Source organism: Zeus faber (genome assembly GCF_960531495.2).
Source record: "Zeus faber genome assembly, chromosome: 12".
NCBI lineage: Eukaryota > Metazoa > Chordata > Actinopteri > Zeiformes > Zeidae > Zeus > Zeus faber.
The window spans coordinates 19,466,676-19,481,727 of record NC_137196.1 but is presented as its reverse complement, the minus strand read 5'-3'; the positions used below and the strand labels follow the sequence as shown (position 1 = coordinate 19,481,727).

The 15,052-nt window shown below is 45.9% G+C and overlaps 1 protein-coding gene across 3 annotated transcripts in view; it reads left to right on the top strand.

Moving 5' to 3' along the window:
* Positions 1 to 15,052, top strand: part of LOC307238227 (receptor-type tyrosine-protein phosphatase F) — a 199,450-nt gene that overhangs the window by 119,219 nt on the left and 65,179 nt on the right. For all 3 annotated transcript variants that reach the window (XM_080011136.1, XM_080011134.1, XM_080011135.1), the window contains exons 7-12: positions 4,907 to 5,176; positions 7,975 to 8,556; positions 8,719 to 8,852; positions 9,326 to 9,470; positions 12,390 to 12,695; positions 13,717 to 13,910. In XM_080011136.1, the coding sequence (XP_079867262.1) occupies positions 4,907 to 5,176; positions 7,975 to 8,556; positions 8,719 to 8,852; positions 9,326 to 9,470; positions 12,390 to 12,695; positions 13,717 to 13,910 (1,631 nt within the window). The remainder of the gene's footprint in view (positions 1 to 4,906; positions 5,177 to 7,974; positions 8,557 to 8,718; positions 8,853 to 9,325; positions 9,471 to 12,389; positions 12,696 to 13,716; positions 13,911 to 15,052) is intronic.

The following is a 15,052-nucleotide window of genomic DNA, read 5'->3' as shown; positions in this document are numbered from 1 at the left end:
AGGGAAAGTGGCCGCTGCCCATGGATTGTTTTTCCTCTTCCTGTCTGTGAGTCCATTTACTTGCTTGTATGTGTGGCCATGAGCGTGTGTACGTGCGCGCACACACACTTACACACGTCTCAGCGCTGGGAATGTGTTTGGGTGACCCTCCTTTGAAGGAGGACTCCATCGACGTGGGGAGAATCACAAACCGCCCTGTGATTGTGAGGGAGCGCTCGTTTGTCAAGTGCTTATCCCACAACGGAGGGACGTCAGCTTCTGTCTGTTGGCACTCCTTCATATATCTAGGTGACGTGGCAATATGTCACCGTGGAGAGAGTGCTGCAGCTGGCTCCTTCTTCTTCTGCCGCGCCGTCTCTTTCTGCCGTTTTGTATGGTACTGTGTTTGTTTCTTTCCGTCTGTCAGGACGGGGAAATTTTATTTTGGGTCCACATGGTTGTCCGGTATTCGTTTGGATGTGTTTGTGTTTTCCAAAATGTGTTAATATGACCCAAAATTTTTCTTTTTATTTTTTTGTCTAAAATGATCCTTCTTGGTGGCGGTGCAAAGAGGTGTCCTTGTCTCGTGCCTGTGTCGTCTCGCTGCCTCTTATCTACGCTTTGTCGATGGAAGCACTGTTCTGTTTCACTCTGTCTCCCTCTCCATTTTGTGTCTCTTCCATTTCATCGCCCACCTCCATCAAATAACTCCATCCACAAACAGATCGACGGGAAGGTTGGTCACTTTTTCTCTTTAAAACCCTGCTTTTTTTTTTTTTTTTTGCTGCAGATTTTGGGGGAGAAGGAAAAAGACAAATCAGTCAGGCAGTCCCCTCCAAAGAAAACACATTTATTCCCCACCCTCGTAATTAAAAAAAAAAAATACACTTTTGTTTTTTGTCATCATTTTATTTGAATGCTCGCATGGGTCCCTGATTAGTACTTGCATGCCTTTCAGTAGCGCTCCTCCTACCACCCACACTAGGGCATTTTCACTATCATGAAATTTTAGTTGATGATTAATTGTCACAGATAAAAACATAAAAGACGATTCACTTATTATTCGCAATTATTTGTGTCGCTATCATAGTATGTGCCTATGATGGTGTTATAATGGGCTATAACAGGGGATGGTAGCTCAGGAGGTAGAGCTGGTGGTCTAGTGATCCAAAGGTTGCTGGTTCGATCCCAGGCTCCTCCTGCTAGCATGCTGTAGTGTCCTTGAGCAAGACACTTAACCCCTAATTGCTCCTGATGGCTGCGTCCGTCGGTGTTTGAACAATTGTAAGTCGCTTTGGATAAAAGCGTCTGCTAAATGACTAAATGTAAATGTAAATGTAATAATACACATCCACCTCGTGAAGAAGAAACATTTATCGGTATTGAACATTGAGACATTTTCCTCAAATCAGCTGATGACGCATGCCAAATTCACATTCTATTTGTTGCAACACTTTCTCACATTGGCTTAAAATTGCCCTTGAATTCTCATGGAAGCATATTATTTTAGAATCATAACCATGTGATAGCTCTCGTCCCAATAATTGTGATCAGGCGATTATGTAATAACGGTTTAATATTTCAGCTCTTAACCCACACACTATTCGAGCTGCACATTTTGCTTGAGTCATTGTCCCTTCACGGGTTGTCTACCTTGCTCTGCATGTTCTCAGCTGCTCCCATACAGTTGCTGTCAACCACGCCCATTGTCAACACTGGCTGCTTTCACCCGCAAACTTCTCCAACCGACAGCCTCCATGTAAACACAGCATAGGAAGGTTGTGTGGATGGAAGGATTACTCGGGTATTTGGGTAGCAACAGGATTTGCCAGGTATTTAGGTAGTAACTCCCCGGCTTCCCCCGTCGAGGGACATGGGCATCAGAGTTGCCAAAGCCGTTCACAAGGGATTACGTCTGTTTTAGCGCCACGGGCGTCCTCTACCTGGAGTCTCGAGGATGTGATGGGACGCACGTTAGCCTGTGGGGAGAGTCAGCAGGAGAGTCACCCACTTTCCTTCCAAATTAACATCTTGCAATAGACAAATGTAAATATTGTGTTTGACATTGGATTTAAATTCACTGGCACAGCATTTGGACTTTAAACCAGCATTCATTCCAAAGTAAGGAATCAGCCAGTTGTGATAGACACTTGAAGGTATGAGTATTGTAAAATATGAACAAAATATTTACACATTATACTCATCGTCCAGACAGCTAAGGATGTTGCCATAGGAACAGTTGACCAATGGGATACACAAGTTGGCAGTGCACTGACAAGGGGATGATTAGCTATCACGTTAGCCCACGTCTCCTGCCAGGAAGCCCACGAACCTGCTGACTATGTGCCAGCTTGCTCGGATATTGATTGACTGAACAGCTTCTGCTATCCTCGGGCACTTTTTCAAGGCAGTTAAATTTATAGATATCCAGCAAGCAGGCAGGTGGAGCAGAGACGGGGGTTATTTTGTGGTTTTGATAGAGTCCCGAAGCCTGTCTCTCCGAGCCGCTCTCAACAGGAGAGAGGCTTTAGCGGAATCGATAACAATTACCTGCCCCCTAGTCATTTTGTTCCACAGCACCTCTCCAAACTTAACCGCACGCTATGAATTATTCACAACATTAAGTGTTCAATATACACAGGCCTCTATTGAAGGGCTGCTCTTAGCACTGTTTAGTCTTTAAAATCATGACGAAGTAACAGATACTCTGAGCCTAATGGTATTACATTAGGCATGCTTGTCATTATCAAGTCTCTACCCTTTTTTTTCCTTCATAAATGTTGGCTAAACCATGGTGGAGCATTACGGTATCTGAGCAGATACATGTGGTGCTTCGTTTGAGCACATTTACCTGAAGCAGACTCAGATTCAGAATTTCTCAAATCAATTCTGCCATGTGTTAGTTACACCAGCAATCAGATGTACACATCTAATCTATATGGTAAAATCATAGAAGGTTTTGTTCATATTGCGTACTCCATTTTCTAGTCAGGCTTGTTAGGCGTCTCATCTCTTCCGTCTGCACCAGAAAGCATGCTTTGCCTAGATCCCAAGTTTGGGCTATTTGCATGTAAGTGTGCAACTTGCCCCCTATGCCTGTGAACCTCAAAGGAAACGTGTCTCATTGCATCCATGATGCCCTTCCGGCTGTCTCCATCAGCACGTTTTTATTATGTTTGTGTGGTTGCATGGACTAACAAAATCCCTTTGCATACTGTATATCCACGCGGTGCATGCATCCCATCTTGATTGCATAACCTCTTTCAAACCCACTCTTCCCCACTTTCCCACTGTTATATTGATTTATTTGCTTATGAAAGATTATTGTCTTTTGATAAACAGAGAGGATGCCTTTATTTTTTTTAGAAATAAAAAGACGGGAGATGTTGCAAAAATATTCTGTGAATAAAATACTTACTTGGAAACAGCAAATTTGAATATAACAGACTGGGAAGTGCAGTTTCCAATACTTGTGACTGCCATGCATACTCCATTTTCACACTGGCCAACCAATTTTTTTCATTGCAATTTTATATGATATTGAGACAAATTCTAAGCCCAGGGGATGCTTCTTTAATAATAAAAATAAAAAAACTCAATGTTTGGGAAATTTCAATGGAACTTGAACCAGCTAACCTTAATTATAGTCCAGAAAACCAGTCCTTCCCTGACTGGAATCTCAAAAGGTACTTTTGTATTTTTCCATTTCACCACTTAATGAGGGGAATAACAAGCATGGCTGTAACGACGTTCCGAATCAAATTAGATGAGGGAGGGGAGGTCAGACGGAGGGAGAGGGGAGATGTTCGTGTGGGGGGTGGAGGGGGTTAGGGGGAGTCAAATTTGAAAATCCATTTTCATGGGGACCAGTGCAAAAGAGCAATTACAGTCCCAGGCATTTATTTTTCCCTCCCAGGGAGACGATGTTGAAGCACATTAACGGAAACAAGCAGTATAAATTCTACACGGATAATTTCCTGTTCATATTGGGGGTGTAGCATCAGGTTCTCACTGTCAGGTAGCTAGCTAAAGGTCTGGCTTTGCTTTCCTGCCGAGCCGGAAGATGACCTCCCTTTTATCCTAATGCCTTAAGTCAATAACAGTTAGAATAAACAAGACCACAAACGGGTTTCACATTGATGAAGGTAATCAAAACATTGTTCATTTTTCTTTTATCTTCTCAAACCGACTCACATAAAATGTGTAAGTACAGCAACTATTTTTCAATACGTATCTTTATTTAATTAGAAAACAAATCATATGTAAATGTGTGGTTCTCTCTTCATTTTGGGCCGGCTTCTCAGCGTTGCGTTGAGCCTCTGCCTTTTTTGCCTGTTCCTCAGCGACGTCAAACAGGCTCTTTTCGTCTCCATGGGAACCCCTTTTTAATGTCAGCCTATCTGCATATCAGAGCTGCACAAAGGGAGGGAGAAAGAAACCGAGTGAGAAAGACAAGCCGGGCACAAGGAACCAAAGGGAGGGAGAGAGAGAGAGAGAGAGAGAGAGAAGGAAAGCGAGGGGAGAAATCAAACAATGCTCTCTCAACAGGGTCCCTCAATGATGCAACTCTCACCACCGTTTGACACTCTGACAAAAGAGCGCCAGATATAGTCTCTGGCAAAAGCTTGGCTATTTTTTGATTATATTCCCTTTTGTCAGCCGGAGGATAAAACGCCCCCTCCAAGGTTTCTTGTGAATTTCCAGAGCCATTCTGTGACAGTCCTATTATTTGCATTGTGCACGCCCCGCACATTCAGACAAAAGTGATCAGCCCCTTCATTCTTCGGGCTCTACTTTACGATGTCTTATCGCTCACCATCGTCAGGCAAGTTCATTCAGTGAAGCACAAAACCCTCTACCCTTCCCTATTCACCTGCACCAGGCTATTAGTCACTTTTCCTTTTTCTCCCTTTGCCCCTCCTATCAGTGCGACGTGTTCCACCCAGGTTCTCCATCCCGCCCACCAATCACGAGGTCATGCCCGGAGGCAGCGTCAATCTCACCTGTGTGGCGGTGGGTTCGCCCATGCCCTACGTGAAGTGGCTGATGGGGGTGGTGGAGCTGACCAAGTATGACGAGGTGCCCGTGGGCCGCAACGTGCTGGAGGTCACAAACATCCGCGAGTCTGCCAACTACACCTGCGTGGCCATGTCCTCACTCGGCATGATCCAGGCCACGGCCCAGGTCACAGTGAAAGGTGAGAGGACACGTCGTTCATTAATTTTTGCTTAATATTCATTATATTATTATAAATTCCCCAGGAAAATATTTTAGCCAATTGAAATGATGAATGTGCTGTAATGATGATATGATATACTAATAGGTATTCTATCTGTCTATGTGTATGTGTATATATAATATACAGTGTGTTTATATATATATATACACCTATATATTACACCAATCAGCCACAACATTAAAACCTAAACCTGCCCAATATTGTGTAGCTCCAGCTCATGCTACCAGAACAGCTCTGACCCGTCGAGGCTCACAAGACCTCTGAAGGTCTGCAGCTAGCTGCGATGCGCTCTGTCTTCTGACACCTTTCTGTCATAGCCAGCATTAAAAAAATATTGTGCAACAATAGCCTCTAGATTGGACCGGACGGGTTAGACTTCACTCCCCAAGCGCATCAATCAGGCCATGGGCGCCCATGACCCTTTCGCTGGTTCACTGGTTATCCTTCCTGGGACCACTTGTTGTAGGTCCTAACCACTGTATACCAGGAACACCCCTCAAGACCTGCTGTTTTGGAGATGCTCTGACCCAGTCTAGCCATCACAATTGTGACCCACCGTGGATTTTAGGTACATTTGGTACCATTTGACTTTTTTTTTGTTCACCGCATTTGAAAGTGAAGAATCAGAGCTTCAAAACAAAGGTGTCACTTGTGCAAATCAAGCAAATCTTTTTAAAGCTATGACTTGTTAAAGACAAGGCTGTGGCAAACTGTGATTCTAAGATTATCACCCTCAAAGTTTCCACAACACTTGAATCCATTCAGCCAGCTCCCAGAATGCAAATAGTTTGGAGGACCAACAAAGCCACATGGCTACTTGGCACATGGCCACTTTACACCCTGCTGAATGGGGCAATCTCTGCATTGTTCTTGTGTTTATAAAGAATGTTGAACAACGTCATCGAAACACATCTTCGTTTTTAAAAAAGCTTTTACTTGACGGTAAGAACATGTTTTATAAAAGTGAAATTATTTCGAAATTTAAAAGTGCAGACAACACAACAAAATGCAGTCTGTCAATAATATTAGTCTCTGTATATCAACCTTGGTGTGTCATTTAATATATAAATGTGCATATGCCAAATAGCCAAAATCGCCTAGGAATATTAATAGTTGACCAACCAATATTTTATTTCTGCTGTAGCCTTTTGTCAACCCCTTTCATGTAACTCTGTCCACAATGAATAGCCAAGGTTTACATCACTTCTTTAGACAAATACTAACCTGCAGAGTGAAGTCAAAACTGTAATTGATGTGGTTGCTCGCAGAGAGGTTGAGGCGCTCACTGGTGTTCATAGAGTCCTTGATCATGGAGTAGTAGACCTCCCTCTCTGAGCGTATTTCCTCGTGCTGTAGAAAGAAACTTGTTTCACTCTGTTGTAACAACAACGGGTGAATCATCAGTCTCCTGTGGTGGTTCTTGAAAAAATTCAGTTTCATCGTCACATTCAGGTTGAAATCCGCTGTTTGAAATTTTCTCGAAGTCCGGGATAACACAAATATCACATTCACCATCAGTGTCGTTCTCGGCATCGCTGTCAGAGAACTGACTATCATCGCTGAAAATGTAGTCCAGTACACGCTGCTTAAACGGACTTGGATCTATCGCACTGGTCAGATTAAGGTCCGCGATATGATTTAGAGCTTTCGCCACCGCTTCTCGTAATCCATAACAACACGAGATGAAAGTGTCACAGACAAGTGAAACCGAAGGCTCCTCGTTTTCTGTTTACAGAAGTGACGTCAGCTTTTCTTCTTCGCGTGTTACGCCACCTACACAACAATGTATCCAGGTGTGTGTAGAAGAAGTATGATTTAAAGGTTTAACTCTATCAAAACGGTTTCACATTGTGACTTCACATCACATGGAATATGGAGGGATGATCTTCACTTGGACGGTCGCTTTAAAGGAAACGATCAATTGGCATTCGCGCTGTTCAGCATCTCGGTAAGTGAACTGTGTTTCCCCATGTAATCTAACGGGAATATTTAACTCGGCGGCTTAACATTTATCTACTAATTATAAATCAAACTCGGTTTGGAAATAAGTTGAGAGATAAAAAAACACAAAGGAACAGGAATCTGGAAAAATCGAATTTTCCTTCTAGAAAGGCTTTTTCAACTTATTTGGCATCTCGTGGCGATTTTAGAAATGCACGACATAGCGGGTTTCGCTGCGGTGGGTAACAATTTGGCCCTTTCAAAGTCGCTCAGATCCTAACGCTCGCCAATTTTACCAGCTTCCAACACATCAACTTCAAGAACTGACTATTAACTTTCTGCCTCATATATCCCACCCTTTGACAAGTGGCATTGTAATGAGACGAGCAATGTTATTCACTTCATCTTTCAGTGATCTTAATGTTGTGGCTGATCGGTGTATACGTATACTGTATAGTTGGGGGTGGAAGTTTGTACTCTGCTTTCACTGCTTCTGTTATCAGGTGTAGTCTGTATTGATCTTGCTTTCCACTTAGTTGATCGATACACTGAATGTCATAGTCATTTATGTGAACTGCAGCCATGTAGGCTCTTTTCTTCAAGAAAGTCATTATGGTGACCCTTCGGCTTTGTTTGTATTCGTCATCCTCTCTCAATGAGAACTATTCCTGCAATTTTCTATATTATTTTAAATTATGACCAGGGTTTTTTTTAAGAAGAAATTTATGAATCATCAATCGATTTAGGACAATGGTCACTACATTTTGCAACACCAAACCAGAGGGTCTGATCTCACTTGCTCTTCTCTCCCCCAGCCTTACCAAAGCCCCCCACCTCCCTCATAGTGACAGAAACAACAGCCACCAGCGTGACGCTCACCTGGGATTCCGGGAACCCTGAGCCAGTCTCCTACTACATGATACAGTACAGGGCCAAGACGTCCGACGCCGCCTTCCAGGAGGTGGATGGTGTGGCCACCACCCGCTACAGCATTGGCGGCCTCAGCCCATACTCTGAGTATGAGTTCCGCGTCATGGCCGTCAACAACATAGGCCGCGGGCCGCCCAGCGACACTGTGGACACGCGTACCGGCGAGCAGGCGCCCTCCTCGCCGCCTTTGCACGTCCAGGCACGCATGCTGAGCGCCAGCACCATGCTGGTGCAGTGGGAGCCGCCCGAGGAGCCCAACGGACAGATCCGGGGCTACCGTGTCTACTACAGCTCGGACATGACGGAGCCGCTCAGTGCCTGGCAAAAGCACAACACGGATGACAGCCGCCTCACCACCATCTCCGGCCTGACCACCGACATCACCTACAGCCTCAGGGTGCTGGGCTTCACCTCTGTCGGGGACGGGCCTCCCTCTGACGTCCTGCAGGTCAAAACCCAACAGGGAGGTGAGCGAATGACCCGTCTTTCATGTATGTGTGCGTACGTGTCGTCATCTATATGTGCGCCTGCTTTCATGATTTTGTGGTGTGTTTCTGCTGGCGCTGTGGAGTCCAGACTCGAGAGTTGAACGCCCCCCCTCGCACCCCTCTGACTTCATCTCTTTTCAGTTCCTGCCCAACCTTCCAGCTTTGAGGCCGAAGCAGAGCTGGATACACGCATCTTGCTAACGTGGCTGTGGCCGGTGCAGGACCCGATCTCCAAGTATGAGCTGCAGTACTGGGAGGCGGACACTGACAACAAGGTAGGAATCATGACACAAGGTCACCACTCTTTCATAACGTTATTTTACAGAGTTCTCTTTTCTGTTGTTTATTTCCTCTTCTTTTTGACATCGCTCTCTGTTTTATCCATCTCTCAAACCCATACTCAGTTTCACATCATCCAGCTCCACATTTCAGGCCAATGAATCTTGCTCTTTATGATGCAATTTTTTGGGGATAGAGTGCTTTGGCTGAAGCAATGCTCTTGTAGTAACGCAGTCATCTCACTGTCCGCCAAGGATGAATTAGTGTGCCAGCAGACAGCGGAGATACTCTGCTCCTTATTTATACAGCTGTCCAGCCAATTTGGATACATGTTCTTTTATTTTTATGGATTTTGGAATGCATAAAGAGCATTTGGAGCATTTTTCTGTAGCTCAACAATAACTTATGTGCTCCAATCCACACAAGTGGAATACATATGATTTATTAAGTATCTCCTTCCGTCCCCCAGATCCATGTGACCTTTGACCCAGCTGGCTCCTACGCTGTGGAAGGCCTTATGCCCGACACGTTGTACCGCTTCTCCCTGGCCGCCCGCTCCGAGGTGGGCCTGGGGGTCTACACCCAGCCCATTGAGGCCCGCACAGCTCAGTCCAGTAAGTGCTCCCCCTCTTCCTCCAGTCCGTCTTCTCACCTTTCCTCTCTGTCCTCGTCCACTAACTGTCTGCAAAGATGCAAATTTTTAAACTAAAAAAGTTGCCTCAGGGCTCCGAGGGCGGGGTTCAGGCCCTTAGTTGAGCCGGCCTTAAATCAGGACTTGTGGGAAAGCTCCCGAAACGTCAAAGTGGATTTTCGGAAAGCAGGGAGCACTCTGACATAACCACTGACGGTGCAGCTGTCACAGCCTCACGCTTCCACTCGCACCCCTCTGTCACCAACACTAACCACCCCTGTCCTTCCCAACTGAGGCCAGGGCCCGGTGTTCAGAGTCAAAGGTATGTTGAATGTTGTCCCGCACCCCTCCCCACCACCACCACTCCTTTTGTGCCACATCGCTTGGTCCCTGAATGTGCAGTTCTCGTGTTTTGTGGATTTGTTATTTATTTATTTCTCAGAGCAATGAACGTGGTCTGAACAATTTTCACATTTCTTAAAATTGAATTTTTTTTTACCCCAGGGAACAGTTGGATTTCTTTACACTGTTTTGCACATAAATGATTTCCTGAAAGATGAATGCTCTTGTAGTGTGCATGCTGGTTTAAGTTTTCAGCTGAACTAAAGCTGTTTACCACACACGCACACACACACACACACACACACACACACACACACACACACACACACACACACACACACGCCAAACTGAGAATCAACAGGGAAGTTCCAGAGAATGAAAGGAAAAGCGAGCTACTTCACATTTTTCCTCTCTGCTGGTCCACACAAAGCCCGCTCTCTTCTCTGTCTGCCTCCAGTGCAGCTATTTACCACGGCCTCCTCCTTTTCTCGTAGTTTGCCTTTTTGATTTAATGGAATTTTTTCCCCACTTTTACGGGCCCCTCAGCATCACTTCCCATTCTGCAAATCTTAGCTGTTATTTTGATTGAATCTATCGACTTTTCTCATGCTGAAATTGACGCCGGCGCCTTCTAGTGTTTTTTTTCTTCTCTCTTTCTCTCTCTCTCTCTCTTTCTCTCCTACATTTTTTTAATTGTGAAGAGCCAAGGTTTTTTTATTGTCTCCACTCTGGCTTGTCGGATACATTTTTTGGCTGTCAATAGGCAAAAATCTCCGTCACTGTTCATTGCTCTGCATATTAGAAAATATGTTTTCCGTGCATGCCACTGTAAGAACACCTTGCTGTGAAATATCTGCAACCATTTGATTTTATTCGACTTGAGTGAAGCTTTTTTTTTTTTTTTTTTTAGCATGCTTACTTTTAAATAAGTCAATTTTCAGTTGAATGCATGACATGTGATATTTGAATGCCCTTGTGTTGGCTGCCTAGAAATGTATTCATATTGGGTTGTTATATGTTTTTGATTGGTTAATTATTTTTCATTAGTGTAACCTCTGGACTGCTGAGAGTTGAGCATTGAGGATTTGACGTTTTTATTGGAAGTGCCCTTGCGCTTACTGGCCTCACTTTATGTAGTGTAATGCCAACTGCAACGTGCTTGTGCAGGAGGCGAAGGTAGGGCTTACCTGTACCTGCACCTGTTCCAAGCAAGCGAGCAATGTTTTGACATAGAATTTAGTTTTTATTCCAAAAAATGTGCAGTGCTTTGAGAGCACAGCACAACGCATCAAATAAATTGTTTATCGAGTAAAAAAATGCTTGTCCTTCCATTTCGAGGATTTGTCCTTTAAGCGTAGATGTATTTGGGCGCTGACTTTCCTGTCTATCTCGGCAGCAGCTTCCCCCCCACTGACAATGCAAGCCTGACAAACACTGTTATCAACACCAGGAGCTTCCGCATCAACGTGTGAACACCAGTCAACACTGTCAAGCGCTTGTTAACACACTTGCACGGCTAAGACCATTTTATCACTCCGTCCATTCTGGGAGAGGCAGAAAAGAACAAAGTCATTACTGGATGAACCTGTTATGTTTAGGATGCCTTTTATTTATTCATTTCATGATGTTTTTTTCCCTTCTTCCTCGTCTTAGTTTCATTTTCACACCAGCGCGGTGCACAAGGCCCAGGGAGAGGTAGAGCAGCGGTACTTAACATTTTCTGACTGACGGCCCACTTGAAAATAAAAAAATAAATAAAAAATTGCGGCCCACATCTGCAGAATGTTGATTTTAATGATCACAGGGCGGCCCACTTGCAGTACCCCCACAGATGACTAGAAGGCTGCAGTCTAAATGTTGAAAAGAGTGGGAAGAGTGTTTCTTACCAGCACTTGATGCACTTACGGCACAGTCATCGAAACTGGCCAATCGCCACACATTTGGATACATATCATAAAGAGGTTCAGATAATAATGCTTTTGGGTTCACACTTCTCGCCTTTAAAGTTCACTTTTTTGGCAAGTGCTGAATGGCGCACGATTGTAATAATACATGTCTACCTACTGCACAAAAGTTATCTATTGACATTGAACATTTGATCATAACAATGTGGGTAGAATGTTAATTTGCCACGGAAACGCATTGAATTCAAACTATTTATTGCGACCTTTCTAACGTTGGTTTAAGATTCCCTTAATATTTGAATGGAAACGCGTCATCATAGCATCTAGGGATTTTCACAAACTATGTAATGATAAAATCGCGATGACCTAAAATTTGTGACAGTTCTATGTATGCTGAAACATTAGATATAGATAGCTCGCCATTTGAATGGGAGTGTTTTCTCGTTGCCAGGATGTCACTCAAGTAAACTACTCTCTGGCGTTGGTGTGGCATTGTCACGGCCGCTCTCTCAGTCCAGAGGCAGCAGCATCCTTCATGTCCTCGAGTTTGCTTGTGCCTTTAGTTGTGGTATTGTTTTTGTTTTTGCTTGATCCGTGCCCTTCCCATGTGCGGTTGTGCCCCCTTCCCCCTTCCCTCCTCCACTTCCAAACTACAGCCCCATCCGCCCCCCCTCAGGAGGTGCACCTCGCCAGCCTGAGCTCCACTAGCATCAAGGTGAGTTGGGTGGCGCCGCCCGCCGCTAGCCGCCACGGCGTTATCGTGCGCTACACGGTCAGCTACCAGGCACTGACCGGGGAGGACACGGAGCGCCACCAAGTGACGGGCATCGGTGCGGACGCCACCAGCTGCATGCTGGAGGGCCTGGGGAAGTGGACTGAGTATCATGTGTGGGTGAGGGCGCATACGGACGTGGGGCCAGGCCCTGAGAGCGCCCCGGTGCAGATCAAAACCAAAGAGGATGGTAGGTCCCAAAATGGAGGGTGCTCAGACCACCCTCCCACCGCCCCCCCCCCCCCCCCCTCCCGCCCCCTCAGTCTCAGTCACTTGGGCACATTTCCCCCGCTGTGTTTCATCCCCAGTCTGTTCTAGATTTCCACTTATTTGGCCTGATTTCTGCTGCAGCTCTCTCTGTCTGTGGCGTTGAATGGATTTGGAGTTAATGAGGTGGTGGCTCCGGTCACCTTCTTTCTGTCGCCCGGCTTTGTTTTCCTCTACAACTTGGGACCTTCCTATCGAAGGCAGGTTGAGCCGGCTCACAGCCCCGCTCTCCTCCTCCTGCTTCCTCCTTCCTCTCCACTCTTTTATCTTCCGCCTATTTTACCTCTATCTCTTCTGCCGCACCCAGGGAAAAGGGGAGTAAAAAAGTTGCTCTCATTTCCATCTCTCTTTCCCTTATTTCCTCTCGCCTCCGTCTTCTTTTGTTTGCAGTGTGATAGGGAGCGGTTGCTCCTCAGAGGCGATCGTCTATAATTAATGTGTTTGAAGTTTTGCCGCAACACGGCTAATTTCATACCGGAATTAAGGGCATTACAGTCGGCACTAGACCGCATGCTGTCCCGCATGGAATGTTTTGGGAACGTGTGGGATGTAGAGGGTCAGAAATGAGAGGGGAGGTGTGTTAGACTCACAGCCCAGCCGAGTATCGCTCCTCGCCTCGGAGCAACCGGCTCGAAAAAAAATAAATAAACGGGAAAGTCATTCCATCAATGGTTTTGGCTCCACATCACAAACCCCGCAGTTTACTGAGGGGAAAAAACAACGGCTCAGCATGTTGTAACTCTCCATCTTCCTTCTCTCTCTCTCTCCCTCCCTTTTTCCCCTTTCTCTCCTCCCTCCGTCCTTGGCGCTCTGTTGTCACTTCCTCCACCTCTCTCGGCCTTCCTGTCCTGAACATCACTGTATTGGTCTTGTCTCCCACCCACCCTCCCTCCCTCCCTCCCTCCCTCCCTCCCTCGCCTCTCTGGTTCCTTTTCTGCAACCAGTGCCGGGCGCGCCCCCTAGGAAGCTGGAGGTGGAGGCGGTGAACTCCACGGCCATCCGGGTCACCTGGAAGCCACCCCTGCAGGGCAAGCAGCACGGCCAGATCCGCGGCTACCAGGTCATCTTCTCACGGCTGGAGAACGGCGAGCCGCGCGGCCAGCCCAACATCATGGACGTTGCTCTGCCGGAGGCCCAGGTAGAGAGTTGGACTACCTACCGCTCGCCCAACTTTCCTGTCCCTCGTTCTTACTTTCTTTCAGTCTCTCTTTCAGTCTCTCCGCCTTTGTTGTTGTCCTTCTGTCATCGTACTCTCCCTCCCCTTTATTCTTTGCCTTCGCTCCGTTTCCCCCATTCACCACACGAGGAATATGAAATCTGTCCAATTTATTTGGATGTACATCCATCCATCCCTGTGTCAACAGCATGATCCCCCCCCAATTTCTTTCCCATTTATTGGAGCCCCCCCAAAAATCTCTGTTCTTCATGCTTTCTATCTCCCCCCCTTTTACTCTGTGTCACTTTTGACTCTAAACTGCCCCCCGGTGATATCCAAGCTCCTCATCTCTCCGGATTAGCAGCTGTAACAAGCTCCCTATTAATTCTAATAGCTGCTAAATATTTCATATATGTATAACATCAGGAGGGGGCTTAGCGGAGGCTCAGCACACCTCGCCTCCCGATTTCAGCGGTAATACATATGCACTGCCTTGTTACCCTGTTTATAAATTACAAGTTATTTTTCCACCGCCACCCTTTGCACATTAATGCTTGGAGCTCAGAATCGCCAGAAGCTGAGCACTGCCGTGAGATGGATGAGAGATTGTAATCCTTGAGAGGGATTCTGAGATTCATGAATATCTTAAAACCCTCCATAAAAGCACTGCCCCCCCCCCCCCCCCCCCCCCAATTTTTCAGAGGAGAGACCAGCCAGGGGCCTTTTTTTATTCCCCCAGCCAAAGGAACACAACTTACACGATATTTATAAGCACCCATGCGTTCCTCATTGAGGAGCGCTGCTGTTAAACGCTCGGCAGCATTAGGAGCTTTTAGGGCGACCAGCGGGTTGCTGGTTCAGTTCCCAGGCGGGGCTCGCCAGTGCTGTGCCCTTGAGCGCAATGATTAACCCTCATTTGCCTTGGCAAACAGCCCGCTGTATTAGCACAGATGCTACCGAGATGAAGGCGGGCCGTCAATGTCACCTTTAAATAACGCACAAGATACGTTCCACTCAAGGCTAGGAAGAAACTTGTTGATACCATCATTTCTGGTCGGACAGTGAATGAATAATAAATTATTTTGTTTTTGGTATGTGTTTGTGTTGCATGCCAGACGAGATAA